This window comes from Cervus canadensis, chromosome 26 (assembly GCF_019320065.1).
Source record: "Cervus canadensis isolate Bull #8, Minnesota chromosome 26, ASM1932006v1, whole genome shotgun sequence".
Lineage (NCBI taxonomy): Eukaryota > Metazoa > Chordata > Mammalia > Artiodactyla > Cervidae > Cervus > Cervus canadensis.
The window spans coordinates 46,371,533-46,398,262 of NC_057411.1; the positions used below are offsets into that span (position 1 = coordinate 46,371,533).

Consider the following 26,730-nt stretch of genomic DNA (forward strand, 5'->3'; position numbering starts at 1 on the left):
TTGTTTTTTACCTCCTTATTTTTGGGTACCCGGAAATATAGATGATTTAACTCTAAATATGGACTATGCCATAACATTCCTATAGATTCTCAGAAGCTTAATGTCTTCCTTGATAAAAAACTAGGGTGTCTCAAAAAGACATTCTTACAAGTTAAAATTTAATTTAAATAAAAGAAATGCCTATTTCATAAAACTGAATAAAATCAATTGGCCAACAGGATTTAATTAGATATTTGGGAAATGTAATCATGTTTATGAGAAACTTTTGTGAACTGCAAGGTATTAGAAAAATGCACATGCTTGTTGCCAACTGTATGCCCAGATGAAGAAGAAATGGCATTTATACAGAAGGATAGAGGTTTTTCATCCATCTCAGCTAAGCTGCACCACTGCCTTCGTGCTGAACTTTGGGTAACATCCTCATTTTACAATGAGAGCAAAAGTCAGGGGATGTCACGCCCAAGATCAAGTTGCAGTGTCAGGGTTCAGATCCAGACCAATCGGACCACAAGGAGGCCACATCCTGTCCACCACACAGCCTTCTGCAGGCAGTGGGAGGAGCTGACAGTCCAGTAGGGAGTGAAACAAATCAGGTGAACAAATCTGAGAGCCAGGCAACTCCCAAGTCTACCATCGGTTCAGAGAAGAGAACAATTCCATCCCATGGATTTATCATCTAACACCTCGCTTCCAGTGAGAATTAACGTGCTCCATTCTAAATATATCAATTCACAGAAGAGAGGTGCTGAGCGATCAAAGGGAAATCAAACAAGGTCTCTACCCTCAGGAAGCTCACCCTTCAGTGAGACAGATAATAAACAAGGAATTTCAGTAGAGGGGATAAGCATTCCTGCAGGGAAAGCCCAGGGATTGGTGGGGGCATACAAGTAAGTGTGGGTGGGCATGTGACAACTTTGTGCAGTCCTCACGCAGGGTCCGATACAGCAGAGCACCTTCCAGGGAGCTCAAACACCCTCTCAAAGTGGACAGTACACCCTCTCAAAGTGGACAGTGCACCCTCCCCTGGCCAGGAGAGCCAGTCCCTTGAGAATCTGAGCAACCAGAGAGTCAGAGACAGGAGGATCTCGGAGGGCTTTTCATTACAACTGCCCATGCTAAAGACTGTACTTTAAACTTTTGTTCCTGTCGTTGTTATTGTTTAGCCACTAAGTCGTGTCTGACTGTTTTGCAACACCATGGACTATATCCCACCAGGCTCCTCTGTCCATGGGATTTCCCAGGCAGGAACACTGGAGTGGGTTGCCATTTCCTTCTCCAGGGCATCTTTCCAACCCAGGAATTGAACCCATGTCTCCTGCATTAGCAGGTTGTTTCTTTGACACTGAGACACCCCGGAAGTCCAACCTTTGGTTTTAGCCATTGTTTATACAGCATATCCACGTTTTGTGGTTCTTTCATTTAGATTTTAAATTCTCTTTCAATCATTATTTCTCACCGGTCTGTCTAAAGTAATTATATTTACTTCATAAGTCATGGATTATGGTTATGGCTTTAAAAGATTTCTTAACTTTTATTCACCTTTCTGATTTTCCTTGACCGGAGAGGAAAACATAACAAAAAGTGAATGCATCCTGAAGTGAGACAGTGTTAGATTCACATCCCAGCTTTGTGACTCATGAGATGAGGGACCAGGAGAAATTTCTCCTCTTTGCTGAGCCCCACATCCATCATCTAGGATTGTGGGCTCTGATATCTTGCTTAATCTTTACCAGAAACCATCCTTTATAGGACTGTGGTTAAGATTAAGCACGGTATCAGACCTAAAGCTCTTAATGGCTTCACAGAAAGGCCTGTCTGGATGAATGAAAATTCAAGGAGAAGTACAAAAAGAATTTTAAAGAAAGAAAAATGCGCCATTCTCTCAGGATGAAACTTTATGCCAGAGAGTCCATAACTTAATGGGTCAAACCAAGGTGTCTTATGCAGTGAGCAGCAGCTTGCTCCATGTTCTTTATAGTCTGTGATATTATAAAACCGCAGGCTCTTATGAGAAGTTGGGATAAGCCAAAAAAATTGATCTTTCTTTTTCCATTAGAGTTCTAAACCAATAAAAGTATAGAGAAAATGCGATACAAAGAGGGGTCATTTATAAATTAATAGAGGCTTGAGGGACATACCAATCAATTGCAGTGTATGAAATAACTGTCATCTAATTCAAAATATTATACTAATTTTTTGAGATTCTGAAGGACATTTGAAACTTACTGATATTTGACATTATTCAGGAATTGCTGTGATAATTGTATGGTAATTATGCCTTTTTATATCCTCTTTTAGAAATACATACTGAAATATTTACAGATGAAATGATGTCTAAGCTCAGAATACTAATGAAGAGGCAAATAGTTGAGAACATAGACAAAACCAGATTGACAATAACTTAATGGTAATTGAAGCTAGGTAGGTGATGGGTTCATGGTATATTATTCTTCTAATATTACTTATATTTGAAACTTTCCTTAAAAGATCTTTTTAATATAGATAAAAATATCACCCATCTCCTGATAAAGATGAAGTTGGAGAGTGTGGCTTAAATGCGCAACTCATGGGCTGCCCACTGAGCCCTTGAATCAAGCAGGGGTGAGCCCTGAGCACTCACAGGCCTCTTGGTGCACCAGCCCGTTAGAGTAGCTCACGGTGGTCCTCAGTCTGGGGTCTTGGGTTCCGTTCCTATGGAGCCTCCGCCTTTGTCTCTGTCCCAGTGGCCCTTCCAAACTCAATCGGCCATGTTGCAAATGTGAGCTGGTGAATACCAGGTAGATGAGGCCAGGATAGCAGGCCACATGAATCCATCCTTCTCATCCTTGGAAAAGAATCCACAGCACGACACACGCTGTGTTAGGGAGGGCGGGTAGCGAGACTCCACAGTGTCATCTTTGCACATTCAGGTGGTGAGTGGAAAGATAATCAGAGGGGGATCGATTACATCAGAAGAAAAACAGGAACATTTCATCGAGAGATGAATGGATAAAGAAGTTGTGGTACACACATACAGTGGAATAGTACTCAGCCATAAAAAGGAACGAAACTGAGCCAGCTCCAGTGAGGCAGATGAACCTAGAGCCCATTATACAGAGTGCCATAAGTCAGAAAGAGAAAAACAAATGTTCTGTATTAGCGTACACATATGGAATCTAGAAAAATGGTACTGGTGAACCTATTTGCACGGCAGGGATAGAGGTGAGATGCAGAGAGTGGACTTGTGGACACAGTACAGGTGAGGGGAGAGTGGGACGAACGAGAGAGCGTGACACACACACCATCACGGGTAAAGCAGCTAGTGGGAAAAGCTGCTCTACAACACGGGGGACGCAGCTCAGTGCTGTGATGACTTAGGGGGTAGGCAGGGGGTAGGGGTAAGGGAGGTTCAAGAGGGTGTGGACTTACGTAAACCTGTGGCTGATTCACATGGATATATGGCAGAAACCAACGCAACACTGGAAACCAGTCATCCTCCAATTAAAAATAAATTTAAAATCATAAAAGAGGGAGCAGATATATGTATACTTAGAGCTGATTCACGCTGTTGTTCAGCAGAAACTAACACAGCATTATAAAGCAGTTATCCTCCAATTAAAAAATAGAAATGTTTAATTCGTAGAAATAAAAGAGTGAGATCTGCATTTTAGAAAAATGTGTACCAGCCAGAGAGGCTTCATGGAGAGAGACAATGGAACGTGGAAGGAAGGCAGCAGAGCTGAGAAATATTTTATCTTCTTAGCACAAAAGTGAAGTGACCCAGGAATACAGGGGAAGCTCGATCACTTGGAGCAGAGGGTTCGACTGAGACCGTATTGTATATTCGTAATCTATGGATGCCCTGGCAATGGGGCCTTCATCTCACGGTGATGGCATGATAATGAGACACACCGCAGTAATCAGCTTCAGAACTATAGGCGGTCCTGTTGACCCCATTTGGGGAGAAGGTCTGTGAAGGAGATAGATAGGGCTCAGCAACTAACAAAAAAAAAAAAAAAAATGAAGGTCCTAAAAGAAAGCCTTTGAGCGATTCACCAAGTAATAGATTTGACCCGATACCCTAGAGTACTTCGGGGTATAATGCTTTTCCTACTGACTTTGAAGTTGATGCAGATAATAAGCCATCTGGTGGTTTGTCCAAATTATCTCACCTTTCTACCTGATGCTGTTGCTCTCTGAAATAACTTGAACCAGGAAGAAGAGGAAGCCTATTCTCTAAAACTAACCTGTATTAGTTTGAAATAGAAGCACTTGCAGTACCCTGATGCTTTGTCATCAGCCTCTCTCCCACAGACGATTAGGTCAGGCAAGAAGACAGGATGCCGATAACTTGCCAAATAGGGTATGATCTGGTCTCCATGGAGACCAGAGCAGCACGACTCAACCCTCCACTCTGACGTGGATGCTCCGGACTAGAACAGTGATCAGCAGAGACAAAGGGGCTGGTTATCTGGGAGTGAGCACCCTGTGTTGCTGTTTTTACTTGGCTTTCTCTTCCCCGATTCCAGGTCTATGAGACCGCTGGACACAGTGGTACCACCTTGCTGGCAGAAGTGTTTCTGCCCATCCCTGAAACCACCGTTGTCAGCGGAAGGGCTCCCATTGAGGAAGTGGAGTTTAGCAGTAACCAGCACGTGACCCTGGACCATGAGGGAGTCGGAAGTGGTACGAAAGGCCTCAGCGGTTCACGGAATCACTGTCAGATTTGAACATCTGTTTTTTTTCTTCCCTTATCAGACAACCAGACAATTCCAACATTGCTATCAGAAGTTCAAATGAAAGCAATAATCACATATGATTTTTCGCAAAGTAATTTTTACACACCATGGGTGACCAGTAAATTCATGTAACTGTACAAGTGTAAAGTAGTTTGGCCACGTGAATTAAGGGCCTTTAGATTGCCTTTGTGGAGAAGGAAATGGCAACCCACTCCAGTACGCTTGCCTGGAAAATCCCAGGGACGGGGGAGCCTGGTGGGCTGCCGTCTATGGGGTTGCACAGTCAGACACAACTGAAGCGACTTAGCAGCAGCAGTAGCAGCAGATTGCCTTTGACACCTTAATTCAACTTCTAGGAATCTTTCCTGAAAAAATAATTTAAAATGAAGATAAAACTTTGTGCATAAAAAAAAAAGTACATCATAGTGTTATCTGTAAGGTGGAAAATTTTAAAATAAAATAATGGTAATGGGGATATTATTAAATAATATTCTCTCATCTCTCATTCTCTCATGGACTTTTTCACTCTGTCAACCATGTTTTTTTTTAACCTCTCTTTAATATACTTGACATCTCTTTCTTCCACTTCTGTATTCTGTGTAATTTCTTTAAATCAGTCTTCCAAATCATGAATTCACTTTCTGGCTATGTCCAGTCATCGAAACTCATCACTGAGTTCCTCATTTCAATGACTGTATTTTTCACCTCTGGAAATCCTATTTAGTTTTTTTTACAATCAGTTCTGACAACCTTCGGTCATTTTCTGGTACTCTCAATCACTTATTTTATTCATTCATTCATTCCTTCATTCTCTGTGTGTGTGAGTCGCTCAGTTGTGTCCAACTCTTTGCGACCCCTTGGACTGTAACTGGCCAGGCTCCTCTGTCCATGGCATTTCCCAGGCAAGAAGATTTTTCAGTATTCTGTATCTGGCATTCCAACACCTTTCTGCTTATTGGTCTGATTCTGTTTCCTCGCATGCCTGGTGATTTTTTATTGTGAGTGCATATCTGGATGCAAGAATTCCTTGAGTCCCAAATCTGATCACCAGTCTAAAAGTCTGGAGATCTAAGCTTTTAGTTCCAACTCTGTTACTGACAAACTGTGTGACCCTAGTAATCATGGAACCTCTTTGACTATCATCTTCCTCATTCATAAGAGGGGTCTAATAATACCTCCCTTAAATGTCTTGTGGGCTTATTTTGAAGATCAAGATGCAGTGTTCAGTATGAAGGAAAGATTTTTTTTTAAGTCATAAAATAAAATAAGTACACTTTATTTATTTTTATTTTGGCTGCACTGGGTCTTCATTGCAGCATTCCAGCTCTTCATTGCAACACACAGGCCTACTTACCCTGTGGTATGTGGGATCTTAATTCCCTGACCGGGAGTCAAACCCATGTCCCCTGTATTGGAAGGCAGATTCTTAACCACTGGACCACCAGGGAAGCCCCTGAAGGAAAGCTGTTTGGAAAACACAAAGATGCTATTATAGGGTTAACAGTGGTGTTGTTTTGTGTTAATATCAATAATATTAACTGGGACTCCAGAACAAGTAGTTCCTATGAAAGTGAAAGTCGCTCAGTCGTGTCCGACTCTTTGCAACCCCGTGGACTATACAGTCCATAGAATTCTCCAGGCCAGAATAATGGAGTGAGTAGCCTTTCCCTTCTCCAGGGGACCGTCCAAGCCCAGGGATTGAACCCAGGTCTCCTGCATTGCTGGCGGGTTCTTTACCAGCTGAGCCACCAGGAAAGCCTATGTTTCATGCTTAAAAATCTTTTCTTCTTTTACATGATTAATGTCCTGTCCGGAGACTTTTTGTCATTAATGTTGAATCAGTGGGAGCCCAGTCAGTGAGGCTTTGAAGTCTCTAGCATAGCTGAGCGACAGCATGTGGGAGTGGTCAGTGCCTGCCAGGTCTGTCTGAGGCTTTGCAGGTTTTTCCTCACTTGACATGCTGTTTCTCATTCCAGGCATGCTCTCACCTGAGGGCCTTTGCATCGTTCTTTCTGCCAAGAAGGCTCTTTCCCAAGATACCTACATGCCTCCCTTCCGCTTTCTTCAGGCCTTTCGTTATTCAGAAGGGACCTCTCATGGAGCCTTCCTTTGCCACTTAACATTGGAAAGTTCAACCCCTGCCTCCTCCTAAAACATATATTTTCTAACACTTTTCATACTTTTTTCTCTTTTGCACTTACTACTCTCCAACATGGGGTTTCCCTGGTGGCTCAGTGGTTAAAAATCTGCCTGCAGTGCAGGAGACTCGGGTTGGATCCCTGGGTGGGGAAGATCCCCTGAAGAAGGAAATGGCAACCCACTCCAGTATTCTTGCCTGGAGAATCCCATGGACAGAGGAGCCTGGTGGGCTACAGTCCATGGGGTCACAAGAGGTGGACACAATTTAGTAACTAAATCATCACCACCACCACTCTCTAACATGCCAGCCTCATCTCTTATTTATCACATCTATAATCTGTCTTTCTTCAGTTCAGTTCAGTTCAGTTCAGTCGCTGAGTCATGTCCAACTCTTTGCGACCCCATGAACCACAGCATGCCAGGCCTCCCTGTCCATCACCAACTCCCGGAGTCCACCCAAACCCATGTCCATCAAGTCGGTGATGCCATCCAACCATCTCATCCTCTGTTGTCCCCTTCTCCTCCTGCCCTCAATCTTTGCCAGCATCAGGGTCTTTTCCAATGAGTCAGCTCTTTGCATCAGGTGGCCAAAGTATTGGAGTTTCAGCTTCAACATCATTCCTTCCAGTGAACACCCGGGACTAATCTCCTTTGGGATGGACTGGTTGGATCTCTTTGTAGTCCAAGGGACTCTCAAGAGTCTTCTCCAACACCACAGTTCAGAAGCATCAATTCTTCTGTGCTCAGCTTTCTTTATAGTCCAACTCTCACATCCATACATGACCCTTGACTAGACGGACCTTTGTTGGCAAAGTAATGTCTCTGCTTTTTAATATGCTGTCTATGTTGGTCATAACTTTCTTTCCAAGGGGTAAGCGTCTTTTAATTTCATGGCTACAATCACCATCTGCAGTGATTTTGGAGCCCAGAAAAATAAAGTCTGACACTGTTTCCACTGTCTCCCCATCTATTTCCCATGAAGTGACGGGACCAGATGCCATGATCTTAGTTTTCTGAATGTTGAGCTTTAAGCCAACTTTTTCACTCTCCTCTTTCACTTTCATCAAGAGGCTCTTTAGTTCTTCTTCACTTTCTGCCATAAGGGTGGTGTCATCTGCATATCTGAGGTTGTTGATATTTATCCTGGCAATCTTGATTCCAGCTTGTGCTTCCTCCAGCCCAGCGTTTCTCATGATGTACTCTGCATATAAGTTAAGTAAGCAGGGTGACAATATAGAGCCTTGACGTACTCCTTTTCCTATTTGGAACCAGTCTGTTGTTCCATGTCCAGTTCTAACTGTTGCTTCCTGACCTGTGTTTCCTACTTGAATGTAAATTCCGTGAGGTCAGGGATTCCTATCAGTTTTCTTTGCTGCTGTCTTGGTAACTAGAATAGTGCCTGGCATGAAGTAGGGGCTCAAATAGATATCTACTGAACTAATGAAGGAGTGTCTTCACAGTAATCCTTAAAAGGGGGTGCTATCATTATTATTATAGTATGGGCTTCCCTGATAGCTCAGGAAAGAATCCACCTGCAATGCAGGAGACCCCAGTTCGATTCCTGGGTCGGAAAGATACACTGGAAAAAGGAAAGGCTACCCACTCCAGTAGCTGGCCTGGAGAATTCCATGGACTGCATACTCCATGGGGGGGTCACAAAGAGTAGGACACGACTGAGCAACTTTCACTTTCATTATTATTAACTCCATTTTATACATAGCGAAACTAAGGTTCAGAGAAGTTAAGCGATTTGTCCATGGTCACACAGCTGTTAAGTGGCAGAATACATATGCAGTTGGTCCCAGTGCGGAGCACATCACTCATCATAATGCTACACTCTGCTATCAGAGATACAGCTGAGGGGCCTACTGTGTCATCACCTGAAGTTCAAGGTTGTTGATTTGAATGATGTGTTCCATCCCCCCACCCCCATTTGTCTGCTCTCTGATTTGCCTTCTCACTAGCATGGGGCTCACTCCCTCTTTCTAAACAGCATCCTTTTTCATCCGCTGCTTCCTCAGGAGTGCCCTTCTCATTTGAAGCTGACGGTAGTAATCAACTGATTCTAATGACCTCGGGGAAAGTGTCCAACAGCGTGGCGTGGGCCATTGGAGAAAACGGGATTCCTTTAATTCCTCCGTTGTCGCAGCAGAATATTGGATTCAGAAGGTAACGTGCGGCTAGAACAGCCGGTGAACAAGGACAGCATTGGCGTTAGCACGATTCAGTGGGGAAAAGGCTTTGCAGTCTCACAGTCTTTCCTTTTATTACCATGTGCCAGTATTTTCAGGGTTTTGTGTGTGTGTGTTCTTATGATAAAAAGTAAAATGCTAATACCCTAACAAATCCCGGATGTTTGTCAGCATCAGATACACTGAAAAGCACTTTCCCCTATCTAGTCTTCCCCAGTACGTCTGTGAAGTATTTTCGCAGTTTTACAGCCGGGCAGAGTACATGGCGTGTGTTGTTGCTGCTGTTCAGTCGCTAAGTCGCGTCCCCCTCTCTGTGACCCCGTGGACTGCAGCTCACCAGGCTTCCCTGTCCTGCACTGTCTCCAGGAATTTGCTCACGTTCATGCCCATTGCGTCAGTGATGCCGTCCAAACATCTCATCCTCTGCTGCCCTCCTGCCTTCAGTGTTTCCCAGCATCAGGGTCTTTTCCAATGAGCCGGCTCTTCGCATCAGGTGGCCAAAGTATTGGAGCTTCAGCATCAGTCCTTCCAGTGAATGCTGGCATGGCATATAGTTGTATATATTTGGCCCTCAGTCAGAGATTGCTGTAAAATATGGCTGATGTCGAAACTTCTGGGTGTATGAAAGGCCCTATTGTCAGTCCCCTTCCTTGACTGCTAGCTGTCGGTTTCCCTCAGAACAGCAGGAAGGGACTCACTCCAGACGGACGGGCCACCCCTGTTAGTGGTTGATGTTCATCCAGGCAGCCTGGACTCTGGAGCCAGGTGCCTGGGTTCCAGGCTTGCTTCTGTCAATCCCCAGTGGATGTGTCTTGAGTGGATCATTTTACTGTCGTGGCCTCAGAGGCTCCATAAAATGAAAGGACATTTCTTTTTTTTTTTTTAATTTATTTATTTTGGCTGCACCAAGTCCTCGTTGCAGTGTTCAGGCTCTTAGCTGTGATGGGATCTAATTCCCTCACCAGGGATCGAACCCAGGCCTCTTGCCTTGGGAGCAGGGAGTCTTAACCGCTGGACCACCAGGGAAGTCCCAAAAGGACTTATCTTGATCATCAAGAAGATACATTACAAGTCACACAGTGTCATTTCCAACACATGGAAAAACAGAGGAACAGGGTCGGTTTTGTTCCCTTTATGCCCTCGCCTTCCAATGTAAACACCTGGATCCATGTGATAATAACAATGAGGTCTTTCTCAGCCAGGAGCCTGGCAGCATTTCCAGGGGAGGCTTGTTTACGCCTTTACGTACAAGCCTCCTGTACTTTGTCTCATTGAGTTTCCTGCCGAGGTTAAAGCTCCAGCTCCTCAGGAGAGAAGGAAAAACAGTGTGAGGGACGGGAGACACAGCCCTGTTAATAAAGGCCCAGCTCAACCATGATGACCACCTAGCCCCTTTGGAATTCAGTCGTGTCCAAAGTTGGGGCTTAAGTTAGTTGCATAGAGGTTTCTTCTCTTTGATTTTAGCCTCAGGCCCAAGTGGTCCCCAGGTACCTGGGAGGTGGGGCCTTTGGGGCATCCTACACCAGGTACTCTGGTCTGGATCCAGTAACTCAGGAGACTGTTGCAGAGACGCAGGGTCACATTTGCATTCCTTCTAATTATGCATCTTTTTCCCCCAGTTGTACTGAGATTTAATTGACATGTAACATTGTATAAGTTTAAGGTATACAACAAAATGATTTGATATTTCTAGATATTGCGAAATGACTTTCACAATAAGTTTGAGTAACATCCATTGACACACATAATTAGAGATTTTTTTTCTCCACCTTGGGCTGAGAAATTTTAAGATCTACTCTCTTAGCAATCCCCAAGTGTACAATAGAGTATTAGTAGCTACACTCATATAGTCATACACAGATTGAAGGCAGGAGGAGAAGGGAGTGGCAGAGGATGAGATGGTTAGATAGCACCACCAAACTCACTGGACATGAATGTGAGCAAACTCCGGGAGGTGGTGAAGGACAGGGAAGCCTGGGGTGCTGCAGTCCATGGGGTTGCAAAGAGACGGACACGACTGAGCGACTGAACAGCAGTAGCTACAGACACCACGCTGTACATTAGAGTCCCAGAACTTATCCATCTTACAACTGGAAGTTTGTGCTCAGGAGTGGCTTCATCCGTTATCCACCCCCCTGACCTCTGGCTCCACCAATCTTTTCTCTGTTTCTACATGTTTGGTTATTTTAGATTCCAGGTAAAAGTGAGATCATCTCACTTAGCATAATGCCTCAATGTCCATCCATGTTACAAATGGCAGGATTGCCTTCTTTTATGACTGAATTTTATATATATATATATATGTATATATATATATACACACACACACATATCACATTTTACTTATCCATGTGTCCATTGATGGACACTTCGGTGGTTTCCATGTCTTGGCTGTTATAACTGATACTGCAGTAAGCATGGGGGTGCAGAGACCTCTCCAGGACATTGACTTTGTTTACTTCGGATGTATCCCCAGAAGTCAGATCGCAGGAGCATGTGGTTGCTCTACTTTTAACTTCTTGAGCCTCCATGCTGTTTTTCACAGTGGCTGCACCAACTTACATTCCCACCAACAGTGCACAAGGAATTCCCTTCTCACATCCTTGCCAGCACTTGTTATTGCTTGCCTTTTATGACAGCCATTCTGACAAGTGTGAGGTGACATTTCGTTGTGGTTTTGATTTGCATTTCCCTGATGACTGGGCATCTTTTCATGTGTCCATTGGCCATCTGTATGTCTTTGGGAAAATGTTCATTCAGATCCTTTACCCATTTGTTAATCAGATTGTTTGTTTTGTCGCTATTGAGTTGAATGAGTTCCTCATATTTTTTGGATGTTTTTATGCTTTATTAGACACATGCTTTGAAAATATTTTCTGCCACCATTCATGCTTTTTTATTACCCTTATGACATATTTAATAGCAACCATCAGGTAAGGACAAATGGCAGAAGTCCTTCCTACCATCAGATTTTCCTTCACAGAGCAGGGCTGACCCTGTGGTCCTGTGGTCCTGATGCAGACTGCTCTGTGATGAAGTCTGTCTCAAGGAATCAACTTCTGTTTTCAGCGCTTTGAAGAGAGCAGATGCCATCTCCTCTATCGGCACGTCAGGACTGACAGACATGAAGAAGTTGGCCAAGTGGGCGGCAGAGTCCAAGCTCGACCCCAACGACCCCAGCAACGGCCCCCTGATGCAGCTGATCTCGGTAACGCGGCAGGAGGCCTGGGCGCACACCACTTCTCCACTCGGTGTGGTAACCACAGAAAGGGCAGGGCTTTTTACACAGGTCCCCTTTCGCGCTACGTTTTCCTATGCCAGAACGTGAGGGCTGGGTTGAATGACAGGTTTAAATTCTAGCTCTGCACCTACTGACTGTGGGAGCAAGACAAACGTGGTCCAAAGCCTGTGATGCCCTCGCAGTGTCGTCGGGAGGAAATGAGCTGCTGGGTGTCAGCCCCTAGCTGTCCACACGCAGCATGCAGGAAGCACCAGGTACTGCTGAGGTTACGGGGCTTCCCAGGTGGCGCTAGTGGTAAAGAACCCTAAATGGTAATCTAAATAATCATCCAACCAGAAAACTAGCAAAACCACCATTTCTGAAGACACCCCAGTGCAGGAGAAATAAGCAATGCAGGTTTGAGCCCTGGGTTGGGAAGATCCCCTGGAGGAGGGCATGGCAACCCACTCCAATATCCTTGCCCGAAGAATCTCATGGACAGAGGAGCCTGGTGGGCTACAGTCCATGGGGTCCCGAAGAGTCAGACACGACTGAAGTGACTGAGCATGCATGCACGCACGTTGTGGTTTCTTACTTCTAACCCCCATAAAATCCCTAAGGAAAAGTTTCGCTTTGCCCCTTCCATGGAGAGACACTGAGCTCAGCCTCTCGGGATTCCTTGCTCCAGGGCACGTAGCTGGTGAGGTCGCGGCTCCCAGTAGATGCGGTTTCAGGGCATTTGCTCTTTCCACGTCACCTTGAAGGGCTGATGGGGCATCTTCAGAAATGGTGGTTTTGTTCATTTTCTTGTTGGGTGATTAATTAGATTACCATTTAGGTTTCACTTAAATATTTTTGAGATAAATTGCTTGTATCTATCATAACATTCAAAATTCTTTCTTTGGTGAATTTATGCATAAAATGGCACATTAGTTAGTAAATGATTTCTCTTGGTATCAAAGACAGTTGCTTTTGCTCCCAAGTTCATAGTTTCCACTGAAACATAATAAATAAGTATTTGATCCAGAAGGTGTCCATAGCAGCACGTTCTGTGATCACATTTCTTAGTTCATCGGGTTAACTCTAACCAGGATGAAAACTTTCATGTTCCTCTAGTGATTCTAAGAGAAGTCCCAAAGCAAGCTTCAGCTTATTCTGATTTTTATCTTTATAAAATCTTCTTCCAACATGATACTTAGTGCAGACAGAGCGTTACTAGAAAGAACAGGCCATATTACCTGAAGTGTAGCCTATTCCATGTAAAAGTCTCAAATTTTGTTTCAGTGACTTGCCCTAAACTGACAATATTTAGAGTGCATATGTCCCCTTCATTAGCTTTCCTGATGACTCAGATGGTAAAGAATCTGCCTACAACACAGGAGACCCAAGTTCAGACCCAATTTGGGCAGACTCAGGGCAGACTCCTGCCTACAATACAGGAGACCCTGGGTTGGGAAGATGCCCTGGAGAAGGAAATGGCTACCCACTCCAGTATTCTTGCCTGGAGAATCCCATGGAGGGCTACAGTCCATGGGATCACAAAAAGTCGGACACAGCTGAGTGACTAAATGCTTGCTCCCCTTCAGGTTTCTTCTTTTTAACTATTTGCTTCCCAGAGAAGGACAAAACACAGGGTTTGCCTTCCTGTTGCTGTTCAGTTGCTCAGTCACGTCCAGCTCTTTGCGACCCCACAGACTGCAGCATGCCAGGCTTCTCTGTCCTTTACCATCTCCTGGAGTTTGCTCAAGCTCATGTCCATTGCGTCGGTGAGGCCATCCCACCACCTCATCCTTGCCTTCCTGACTAGCCTCTTTTATGAACCAGGATTGTCACCGCAGGATCACCTTTCCCATTGCAAAGCCCCAGCAGATCTCTGCTCTCGGAGTCTCTGTCTCTGCAGGTCAAGGCTGCAGCTGACACAGCTCCCAGCAGAGGAGTGGACGCCTGGGCAGAGGGCAGCCCAGATCTGCTCGTCCCCTCTGGCTTGCTGAAGCTGTGCTTTTTATGCTGGTGCCTGGGTCCGTCTCCGGTTCACTTTTCCTAACGACCAAGGCCACCAAGTGGTGTCCAAGAACAAGGCAGCATGGCCGTGGAGCCAAGTGAAGCTGACGGACTGACTCTGGGGCCCTTGTTTACGTGCAGAGTGGAAGAAAGTGAAAGTGAAAGTCACTCAGTCGTGTCCGACTCTTTGCAACCCCATGAATCCATGGGATTCTCCAGGCCAGAATACTGGAGTGGGCAGCCTTTCCCTTCTCCAGGGATCTTCCCAACCCAGGGATCAAACCCAGGTCTCTCGCATTGCAGGCAGATTCTTTACCAGCTGGGCCACAAGAGAAGTCCATTTATGTGCATAAATATAGTCTAAAGATTATATTTTTAAAATGTTTTGAAATATATTTAAAATGTTGAAGTGTAAAAAATTAAAATATTTTTAGTAGTAGTAGTTTAGTTGCTAAGTCATGTCTGACTCTTGAGACCCAATGGACTGTAGCCTGCCAGGCTCCTCTGTCTTTGGGATTCTCCAAGCAAGAATACTGAGTGGGTTGCCATTTCCTTCTCCAGAGGAATCTTTCTGACCCAGGAATCAAACCCAAGTCTCCTGCGTATTTTTTGCAGTAGGCGTTTGGTAACACACTGATATAACTGACTCATTTATCAGTCTGTTATATTTTCATAACACCTATTAGGGGAGCATGCATACCAGAAATGAACCATTTGCTTTTTATTTCTCTGGAAAAATGATTTGTGGTACTTTTTATAACTATTCAATGGATATAATAGCATCTCCCTCATTGCCATTATAGTTGACTGTGTTTTCTCTTTAAATGAAATAGTGGATGTTTCAAGTCTCTCCATCTAAAACTGTTCAACATTCAACATCATTCCCAAAAGCTCAGGGCCAAGTTTCCTTGGGTGACATCTGCCTGTCACCTAGAGCTTTGTATTTCCTGGTTTTCATAGGTCGCTACCAGTGGTGAATCCTACATCCCTGATTTCTTCCGACTCGAACAGCTCCAACAGGAATTTAACTTTGTTTCGGATGAGGAATTAAATAGATCCAAACGATTCAGGCTTCTTCTTCTTAGAAGCCAAGAGGTGCCAGAGTTCCGACATTATAAGCAAATTCCACTGTATGACCGAGAAATTATGGAAAAGGTATTTCAGGTAAGAGATTGCCTTAGAGGGGTTAATAAAATAATCAAATATTTACTGTGCCATTTTGTTTACTATTATATATATGTAGTTGTCCTTGCAGTGTTCTCAGTAGCAATATTGGTTTCTTCTTTATCGCACTTTACATAGTCTTTTCATTATTTTTCTTGAATCCAATGTTTAAATAATCTCTTTGTCTCAGTCTAATTACATCTAAACTAGGAAAAATTGGGGTTGTAGGGCTGAAGAATCTCTTAAGTGTTAGAGTGGCAAACGGTCCTGCCTTAGTCAGGAATTCAATGCCATTTTTTTCAAATTAATTTATTTACTTATATGGCTGCTTCGGGTCTTCGTTGCAGCCCACAGGATCTTCGTTGCATCATGAGATACCTTTCATTGCACTGCACAAACTCTCTAGTTGTGGCTTGAGGACTTAGTTGCTCCAAAACATGTGGGATCTTAGTTCCCTTGATCAGGATTCAAACCCATGTCCCCTTCATTGCAAGGCAGATTCTTAACTACTGGACCACCAGGGAAGTCTTTCAATGCCATTTTAATTCAATAAGTATTTACTAAGCACAAAACACGGTGGTAAGTGCCACTTGGAAGATAGATGGGTAGGATTTGAACAGCCTGGGTGAGGGGGCAGGAAGTGGGGAACAGGTCTGGTCAGGATGGGGCAGGCCCCTGGAAGCAGAAAGCCTTGGGGGAGGATGGGGTGGGGCAGGGAGCCTTTGAGGAGTTACAGGGAGCAGGCCTGTCTAGGGGGCGGGCCAGGGAAAGCTGGACAAGTTTATGTTTGATGAGGTAAAGAAAGAGCCACTAGAATTTAATATCAGTATGACTTCTTTTTTTTTTTTCCATTTATTTTTATTAGTTGGAGGCTAATTACTTTACAATATTGTAGTGGTTTTTGTCATACATTGACATGAATCAGCCATGGATTTATATGTATTCCCCATCCCGATCCTCCCTCCCACCTCCCTCTCCACCCGGTTCCTCTGGGTCTTCCCAGTGCACCAGGCCCGAGCACTTGTCTCATGCAGCCAGCCTGGGCTGGTGATCTGTTTCACCATAGATAATATGCATGTTTCGATGCTGTTCTCTCGAAACATCCCACACTCACCTTCTCCCACCGAGTCCAAAAGTCTGTTCTGTACATCTGTGTCTCTTTTTCTGTTTTGCATATAAGGTTATCGTTACCATCTTTCTAAATTCCATATATATGTGTTAGTATGCTGTAATGTTCTTTATCTTTCTGGCTTACTTCACTCTGTATAATGGGCTCCAGTTTCATCCATCTCATTAGAATTGATTCAAATGAATTCTTTTTAATGGCTGAGTAATATTCCATAGTGTATATGTACCACAGCTTTCTTATCCATTCGATCAGTATGACTTCTTTAGTTTGTTTTTTTTCACTGTCATTACTCTAGGAGGTGGGTCCGAAAAGATATTGCTGCAATTTATACAAAGAGTATCCTGCCTTACATTTTCCTCTAAGAGTTTTATAGCTCGTGGCCTTACATTTCAGTCTTTGATCAAATGCAGTATAATTTTTCATGCAGAAATTATTCTTGGAGAGATGTCTTTGGTTACTTGGTTCTTCTTTGTATCAGTTTGGACTTGTGATTATAAGTGATAAAAACCCAATTTGAACCAGCTCCTGTACCGGGGGAGTTTATTAGATGATGAAATCACAAAATCGAGCTAAGCGTCTGAGACATCTGAATGACAGGAGCTCGTCTGCCCGTCAGAGCCACCCAAGGAGTGCCAGGCTCCTTCTCCTTCCTGTGGAGGCTTCACGTGGTATGGTGGCTTCATTTTCCCCCACTGCAGACAGATTTCTCTGCTTGATCACTTGGTCACCAGTATCACCCAAGTTCACACCTAGGAGCCTCAGCCAGGAGAGAGAGGTGGGTCCTCTTGTCCCGAGTCTAACAATCTTGGGGACAGGGTCTTCCCTGGTGTCCAGTGGGTAAGAATCTCCTTTGCAAGGCAGAGGATGAGGGTTTGATCCCTGGTCAGGGAACTGAGATCTCACATGCCACAACAAAGACCCCATGTTTTGCAACTAAGACCTGATAATAAAGAAATATTTTTGATGCAGTCAAATAGGAAATAATTAAAAAAGAAAACAACCATCTTGAAGACAGCTCTTGAGCCACCCAGGCTGGGTTAGGAGCCACCCTGGGCATCAGCTATGACCAGAGAAGGACTGAAGGAGAACGTGGCAGCTCCCTGGGGCCCACATGGAATTTTCTTGATAGAAAACAGAGAGGAAAGTACCGCTGCCTAAGAAGAGAAAGCCAAAGGCACCCACGGCTCTCCTCCAAGTTGGTGACCCAGGGCGACTGCAACCAGATCTTAGTTACTCTTTTTGTAATTGCTTTATTTGAAATAGAAAGACAAAAATTAAGCAGGGGCTTTGGCTAAGTCGTTTGGGTGAGCTTAGTATCTGGATCTACAGTGACTCGATTATCTCTATGGCCTCTCTTTCTTTCTGCGTGAACTCTGTAATGTGTAAAAACAAATAACGTATATGATGCAAGAAATTTAGAAAAATGGTACTGACGAACCTACTTGCAGGGAAGGAATAGAGACACAGACCTAGAGAACGGACTTTGGACACAGAGGGGGAAGGAGACGGTGGGGCAGATTGAGAGAGGAGATAACTAGCGGGAAGCTGCTATAAAGAACAGGAAACTCAGTCTGACGCTCTGCGATGACCTGGAAGAGTGAGATGCGGGGTGGGGGGAATGCTCAAACGGGAGGGGATGTATGCATACATATAGCTCATTCACACTGTTGTACAGCAGAAACCAACACAAATTGTAAAGCAATTGTACTCCAATTTTTAAAATAATTTTGAAAAAGCATTGTAACTTGTAACTACTTGTAAAGCAGTTCAATCATCTGTTTCCAAATCCTGGATGCTGCATCAGAGATCAACTCTGAACCTGAAGTTCAGAGGGAAGTAGAAGGAAGATTTAGAACCATCATTTGTGACTTAAACCACACAGGACAAATAATTCTCTAGTCTGGACTGTAGCCCACCAGGCTCCTCTGTCCATGGAATTTTCCAGGCAAGAATACTGGAGTGGGTTGCCATGCCTCTCTCCAGGGGATCTTCCCGACCTGGGAAATGAATCCTGGTCTCCTGCATTGTAGACGGCTTCTTTACTGTCTGAGCCACCAGGAAAGCCCAATCTCAAAGAAGGCATGAGAGAGTACGAGTATTTTAAAATCATAGAAGTATTGCTTCCTTTTAATTTTAGGACTATGAGAAACGGTTACGAGACAGAAATGTAATCGAAACCAAGGACCACCTGGATACCCACAGGGCCACAGTAGCCAAGTACTTCCAGCAGGTAAGGAAAATCATTTTAAACAGTCAGCATCCTGATGTTGGAGACTGGACATCTCTATCCTCAACCCTTGTCAGCTCATTTTCTCATAATTGTGGTTTACTTGCTCAGCCGTGTTTGACTCTACTGCGACCCTATAGACTGTAGGCCACCAGGCTCCTCTGTCCATGGGATTTCCCAGGCAAGAATACTGGAGTGGGTTGCCATTTCCTTGTTAGGGAGTCCCTCAAAGAATATTCTAGAGTGGAAAATTCTAGGGTCACAATGGCAACATGAATAACCTCTCTCTTCCTTTTAAGACTAGACATAAAGTCACTTATCCTATAGTAGTTGGTAATCCTTTATGGCTTGCCAGGATCCTCTGTCCATGGGATTTTTCAGGCAAGAATCCTGGAGTGGGTTGCCATTTCCTTCTCTAAGGGATCTTTCTGGCCAGGGATCAAACCCACATCTGCATTGGCAGGTGGGTTCCTTACCACTGAGCCACCAGGGAAGCCCTTCTCATAATGACAGATATAAAATTGATTAGCAACTATCTTCATTTTTGTAACAGAGTTACTTGGTTCTCCTTTGTATTAGCTTGGATTCATGATTATAAGTGATAAAAAGTCCAATTTGAACTAGCTCAGGCACCGAAGAGAATGTATTCGTTGATGAAATGCTGAAAACACTAGGGCATGTCTCAGTTCATTATCAGTGGTTCTCTTAAGAGGGGTGTGATTACAAGACACTTACTTTCTAAATCATGATTTTTTAAAAAATATTTGAATGTTTGCTGTGGCAAAACTTGCAAATTTGATTAGATCCCATTTGCTTATTTTTGTTTTTATTTCTATTGCCTTGGAAGACTAACTAAATATAGAATTACCGCATCTTATTACCTTTGTAATAAAAAAGTTTTATAAACCACATCCTCACTGCCCTTCTGCACTAGAAAATCAAAATATTCTTTTGTCCTTCCTTTTAATTAATTTAACTTGTAAGAAATGCTACAATGACTACAGTACATTTTCCCTAGCCAGTTAATCTACCCTGTAGCTCTTGTATAAAAAAAATTTATGACATTTAAGAGAGCCTCCATTTAAAAAATAATTAAGAACTTAATCAGTCTAAATAGGGGAAGAACTTAATCAGTTCTGAATGGGTGTGCTTCGAAGTCTGTTAGTCACTCAGTTGTGTCCAACTCATTGTGACCCCATGAACTCTAGCCCGCCAAGTTCCTCTGTCCGTGGAATTTTCCAGGCAAGAATATTGGAGTGGGTATCCATTCCACTCTCCAGGGGATCTTCCTGACCCAGGGGTCAAACCCAGGTCTTCTGCATTGCAGGCAGATTCTTGACTGTCTGACGCACCAGGGAAGCCCAAAAGTGGAAGTTCCAGTCCCTCAGTCATGTCCCACTCTTTGTGACCCCATGAACTGTAGCCCACCAGGCTCCTCTGTCTATGGAACTTTCAAAGCAAGAATACTGGAGTGAATATCCATTCCTTTCTTCAGGGGGATCTTCCCGACCCAGGGGTTAAACCCAGGTCTCCTGCATTGCAGGCAGATTCTTTACCGTCCGAGCCACCAGGGAAGCCCTTGTGTGTTTCAAGACAGGTCCTATTTTTTTTATTTGTTCATTCATTTTTGTTGTTGTTCAGTTGCCAAGTTGTGTCTGACTTTTTGCGATACCATGGACTGCAGTATGCCAGGCCTCCCTGTCCCTCACCATCTCCCGGAGTTTGCCCAAGTTCCTGTCCATTGAATCGGTGATGCCATCCAACTATCTCATCCTCTGTCACCCTCTTCTCCTTCTGCCTTCAGTCTTTCCCAGCATCAGGGTCTTTTCCAAAGAGTCATTCATTCATTCAGCTAAATTTTCTGCCAGGAATGTGTCCAGATCCTGAGAATACAGCAGTGAACAAAATAGAATGCCCCTGCTTTAGGGAGCTTACGTTAGCGAGGAAAGCTGGTTGATTTACTGTAGGAAGGGGTCAGAGCTGTGATGGAATATGAAAGTGCCACCGCACCACCGTGACATTCGAGCAGAGAATGGTGCAGTTCAGCAAACAAGGACATTTAAATTAAACGTCTTTCTCTCCCTCAGGTTAGAGAATCAGTGATAAATCGTTTCCTCATTGCGAAACACCACTTTCTTCTTTCGGATTTGATAGTAGAAGAAGAAGTTCCCAATATCAGGTAAAGAAAGTATATATTTTTTTGTTATTTCTTGTGTTATATTATATTAAATATTCCCTGTAAATGTAAGATTTTTATCAGTGTATGATATGCATTTGGCCCCCTAACAGTACTAGAAACTGGTAAAGCCTGATGAACGCCTGATGTCAGATTCTCGGGGGCTTCAGTTCGCACGTGTCTCACGAGACCCTCTCCATCACACTCCAGTGGACCCCACCTCCCCTCCCACCACCCCCAAGGGCACTTCCCCAGCCTTGGCCACACATGAAGTGTGACGGCATCCTTTCCAGCACATCGTCCTCCTGCCTTCATCACCTCCCCGGGCCAGGGTCTCCCCCACTCCCCGGTCACAGGGCAGTGGGGTGGCCAGAATTATCCCGCTGAGATTCTGAGCGGCAGGGAGAGGCCAGGTTCCAGCACCGCCGCCAGGAGGCACAGAGCTGCCCTGCGTTTGGTGGCGGGTGGGCAGCCGGGGAAAAGGGACATTTACATAGAAGTTGGGAATTGACTCTATTTGTTTGCTAGATCATCTCCCTATCATTTAGAATAATCCTCAAATGGTCTCAAGTCGAAGCAGACGCATGAAAGATGAGAGAGAACTTTCTATATTGGTGGGCTTGTGCAGTCCGTTAACTTCGTGACCCTTCCTGTGGTTAAATCTCTTGGTCTCCTGAAAGGGCTTCCCTGGTGGCTCAGCTGGTAAAGAATTCGCCTGCAATGTGGGAGACCTGGGTTCGATCCCTGGGTTGGGAAGATCCCCTGGAGAAGGGAAAGGCTACCCACTCCAGTATTCTGGCCTGAAGAATTCTGTAGACTGTATAATCCATGGGGTCGCAAAGAGTTTTTGCGCAAAGTCACAAAAAGTCTTTGGACATATGTCGCAAAGTCGTTGGACATGACTGATGGTCTCCTGAAAAGGCTATTTCCTACGCATGGACTTCCTCTCTACCACCCAGCTGGCAAGGAGACAAAATGCTGGTGCGATCCATGGTCGCCCCTTTTGCTGGCTTTGCCTCCATCCTCACACAGAAGGGAGGCTGTGCCCACAGAAGATTCATGTAAACCCTCTCTCTATTCCAGGCCCAGAGTCCAGTCATGGAATGTTTTCTTTTTCAATCATGAAAATTACGTTTTAGAATAGATGATGATTTTTCATGCTGTTTTTCCATTTCTTTTCTTTCTTTTTCTTTTTTCTGCTTTACTTTTCTGCATTAAGTTCTGAAGGCTCGGGGTATGTTCTTTCTTCTTTTCATTTTGGTTTGTTCTTGGCTTTAGATTAAGATATTTCTGTATGTAATGGTCCCAGCCACCAAGACGTTCTCATGCTGACTAAGGGGCCAGCTAAGTCTCGTGACAGGAGACGTCCCTCGGGGAGGAAGAAAGTGCTGAGGAAAGAAGGGATGTGCTTTGTTACAACCTCCTGGCAAAGCTTCTTCCCTGAGGTTCCCAAGTCTGGGTTAGGCAGGCGTCCTGGCAGAGTGATTAAAAAGATGGGCTATAATTTGTGACAGCATAGGTGAACTTTTGAGGGCATTCTGTTAAATGGGATGAGTCAGAGAAAGATAAGATCTCTGGGATTCTCACTTATATGTGGAATCTAAAAGAGCCAAACTAATAAGAACGGAGACGAGACTGTTGGTCACAAGAGGCTGGGGGCAGGGGGGAATTGGGGGGATATTTAAGGGTAGAAGGATATAAGCCTGCAACCAGTAGATAAATAAGTCCTGGAGATCTAATGCACAGCGTAGTGATTATCATTAACAATATAAACTTCAAGGGCGCTGAGAGACTGGATCTTAATTGTTCACACCACAGAAAAAAAGAATAATTACCTGAAGTTACAGATAGACGTGTTGGCTAATGCTACCTATGGTGGTAACCATATTGCCATATATAAATGTATGAAACCAATCTACCATACACCTTGAACTTAAACAGTGTTATATGTCAACTACATCTCATTAAAATTCTAAAATTAAAATATGCGGCAAATCAAAAAAAAGGCATTTGCAAAAATGTAAAACAGTGTCACTCTCCTCACACTCTTGGTTTTGGAAAAGATGGTTATTTTTCACAATTTTACATCATGTTGTTATATAACATGCTTATTCTTGTCCCAAATGAGTTAATGGAAAGATATACGCAGATTTTCAAAGAAGAAGTTGGGCTGTCAGGTCAGGGTGATCTGAGCTTGAACCCCAGCTCCCTCTCCTCCTATTTAGGAGCCTCCAGCAAATTCTATCACCTCTCAGAGCCTCCAGTTTCTTCATATGAAAAATGGGGTAATACCCTCATAAGGCTTAGAAAGAGTATACGTAAGGCCCCTAGCACTCTGCTTGAGCCGTAGCGGTGCTGGTAACCGGTAGCTCCTCTGTGTTCCCTTAGAAGGCCCTGGGGGCTCACGGAACCACACCCCGGGAGTCCTTTGCGGGTTGTCTCCCCGGGCTGGCACACGCCTCTCGGAAGGAGGGCCCCAGGGCAGCCTGTTCTTCTGCACTCACAGAGAAGAGCGGCGTGAGCGTTGCCAGCCTGAGGCCAGCTCTGTGCAGCCGGCCTTGCTCGGTGGCTGTCAGGATTAGCCATTCATCAGCTTCCCGATACGAAGTCGCCACGGTGCTCTCCTTAGTATCTGGGGCAGAATTAAACTCTGTTCCCTGGCCCTTCTGATTCACAGACTGCATTGCTTTCACCTTCCAGGAAGTGTTCATGGGTGTCATCTCAGTGAGAGGCAGAGACATAGAGAGGTAGAGAGACCCCCCTGCCCCTCACCCCCCACTTTCCTCCTGTCTCCATCCCCTCCTTTCTCCAGCATAATCACTGGCATCGTGACCATTGTCATCATCCCAACAGTCACTGTGTTAGGGCACCTGCTAATGCTAGACCCGTACTCAGGGGCTTTGTGTACACTCCTGGCTTAGTCCTCTCAACAACCCCAAGAGGTAGGTATTAATATTCCATTTTACAGATGATGAAACAGAGATGGCAAGAGGTGAAATGATTTGCCCAAGTTGAGCGGGACACACTGGCCTGGAAATACGGGCCCCGAAAAGTGGTAGAACTGCAATGAAGTAGGTCAGTGAGGAAGGTGGAAGGAGGCATTCGGTGTTGCAGGATTGGCAGGAGCAAAAGCGGACACTTGGCAAGCTCAGGCCACGTCTGAGGGGCTGGGGGATGAGCAAGGCAGAGGCCAAGCAGGAGGTGCAGGGTGGGGCCCAGAACCCCAGTTATCTGCCTCGGATCAGGAGCTGCTAAAATAATATATTCATCATCTATGCAGTAGGTCTTCCCCATCTTAGGAGAATGTCTTGACAATTCCCACCCCTCCTCAAGAAGACAAAGAGTTTTTCAGGGGGCCGTGAGGGACCTTGGGGCAGAGTGTGGGAAGGTGTCTTGTGAAGTTTCCCAATCTTTCTTTTCCCTGGAGTCCTAACTCTGTTCTGTAATCATTAGCATTTTGGGCCTGAGCCTTTTCAAGCTGGCAGAACAAAAGCGACCACTGAGGCCAAGGAGAAAAGGCCGGAAGAAGGTGACAGCCCAGAACCTGTCGGACGGAGACATAAAGCTGCTGGTGAACATTGTCCGGGCCTACGACATCCCAGTGAGGAAGCCGACGGCAAGGTGAGCGCCCTGCGCGCCGGCCTGGGATGGGAGGGGCAGGATCCCACCTCTTCACTCTGTGTTCACTCTCTTCATTAACCCAGTTGCCACTCTGTGGGGGCGGAGGGATGGGATGGGGGTGAGGGAGGGCGTTCTTGATGATGTCAGGGCCCCGTTGGTTCCAAGCAATGGAACCAAGATGGCACTAGAGGTAAAGAACCCGCCTGCCGATGCAGGAGACGTGGGTTCAATCCCTGGCTCTGGAAGATGCCCTGGAGGGGGGCATGGCAACCCACCCCTTTCTTCTTGCCTGGAGAATCCCATGGACAGAGCCTGGAGGGCTGCAGTCCATGGGGCTACAGAGAGTCAGACATGACTCAGCACAGCACAGCACGGCAGAACCGAATCAGTCTTTAGGGTAAAGAGGGGTTTTGTTGGCCATATCTCACAGAACAAGAGGACATCAGATATGGTGGAACCACATGGGAGACTGTAAAGGTTAAGCTGGCGTCTTCAAAGGCCCTTTGTCTCTCTTGCTCGCTTCCTTCTGTGAATTTGCTCCATTCTTTGTGTGATGGAAGTGATTCATCCTCGCCAGTTCCACCCCCAGCCATCGGTTCCCCAAAAGGTCCTAACCCAGGTCAGGAGTTGATCCACACCTAGTTACCTACAGTCAGGAGTGGGTTCTCAGGGACCATCCTGAAGACGGGGGACAGTCCTCAGAGAAGTGGGTGAGAGCTGGGTAGATACCCCAAAGGTGCATATTCTAGATTCTGTGAGCACAAAACTGCGACTTCTTTGTTATCTGCTCAGAGAAAGGAATTATACCTACTGTATTTCATACACTGGGGCAATGGGGACTCCTCAACCATAGGGAAGTGTTGTATAATCGATTAGTTGTATCCGACTCCTTGCGACCCCATGGACTGTAGCCCACCAGGCTCCTCTGTCCATGGGATTCTCCAGACTAGAATACTGGGGTGGGTTACCGTCCCCTTCTTCAGGGGATCTTCCCTACCCAGGGCTCAAACCCGGGTCCCCTGCATTGCAGGCAGATTCTTTTACTGTCTGAGCCACCAGGGGAACCCAACTATAAGTAAGGTGAGCCTAAATTTCTTAGCCCTTTGGAGAGCAGACACAGAAGGACCAAGAATTACTTCTCTTTGCTGGTGCCCTTACCAGTGTGAGGAGGGAGGCTATACTTTATTGTACATTCACCGTGTTCTAGGCACTATGCTAGGCACTTTCATATCTATAATTTCACTTATTTCTCACTACTATTACTGTCTCCATTTTACAAAAGGGTGAATGGAAGTGAAGAGCGTGTCATGGCTTGCCCAAGGGCCTCCAGCTGTCTGACTACGGAACTGCCCTGTTCTAGCCTGGGCCTCTTTCCTCCCTAGGTTCTTGCCTTTAAATGATCTATCCACTGCCACCCCCCTATTATTTTGCCCTACTTTTTTCTTCTGCTAACTCTTCTACCCATCACAGAACACCTGATCATCACCAACTATTCCCAATGTTTTGTCACATTTTGTTTAGTAAATGTCTGTCTAAGCTCTTGAATCTGTGCCATAGCATTGCTTCCCTAAGTCACATCCCAGCCTTTTCATCTTGATCCCATTAAAGCTCAAATGTGGGGTGAAAAGCTGTTTTTTTTTTTAAAAAAGAATAGGCAATAGGTATTATTTTTTTGTTTCTATGAAGTTTTTTAAGATTTAAACAATTTCATAAAAATCATTACAAAGAAGCATAATTGATCCTATTGTTTTACATTCAGTGTAGACTCATCAAGTCAGCTCAGATACCAACTCTTGCACTAAACCCACCCAGATCTTAGCCCTCTCCCCTTACAACTAAACTAAATAGGATTTTCAGTACTCTCTCTGCTCTCTTATATGCCATGCCCTCTAGTCTAACACATACCCCACCATATTATGACTATTTGTTCATCTAGTCTGAGCTAAAGTGTATCTCATTTGCCTTTGCAGCCCCAGAGTCTAACGGATTGCTAAAATATAGCAGGTACTTAACAGATGTTTGTGTAATACTGTAATTGACAGTGTTCCAAACAGGAAAAGGTTTTCTCTGGTAGCTGTCGAGTTGAATGTTCCACTTTCCTTGTCTCATAGTTTGTCTGAAACCCTTTCTGTGAAAAGGTAAG

At 44.8% G+C, this 26,730-nt stretch overlaps 1 protein-coding gene across 8 annotated transcripts in view; it reads left to right on the forward strand.

Moving 5' to 3' along the window:
- The window catches only part of CC2D2A (coiled-coil and C2 domain containing 2A), a 124,796-nt gene that overhangs the window by 68,133 nt on the left and 29,933 nt on the right, over window positions 1-26,730 (forward strand). For all 8 annotated transcript variants that reach the window (XM_043448289.1, XM_043448290.1, XM_043448291.1 and 5 more), the window contains 7 exons: window positions 4,509-4,665; window positions 8,879-9,026; window positions 12,119-12,257; window positions 15,231-15,434; window positions 18,701-18,793; window positions 20,878-20,969; window positions 24,420-24,587. In XM_043448289.1, the coding sequence (XP_043304224.1) occupies window positions 4,509-4,665; window positions 8,879-9,026; window positions 12,119-12,257; window positions 15,231-15,434; window positions 18,701-18,793; window positions 20,878-20,969; window positions 24,420-24,587 (1,001 nt within the window). The remainder of the gene's footprint in view (window positions 1-4,508; window positions 4,666-8,878; window positions 9,027-12,118; window positions 12,258-15,230; window positions 15,435-18,700; window positions 18,794-20,877; window positions 20,970-24,419; window positions 24,588-26,730) is intronic.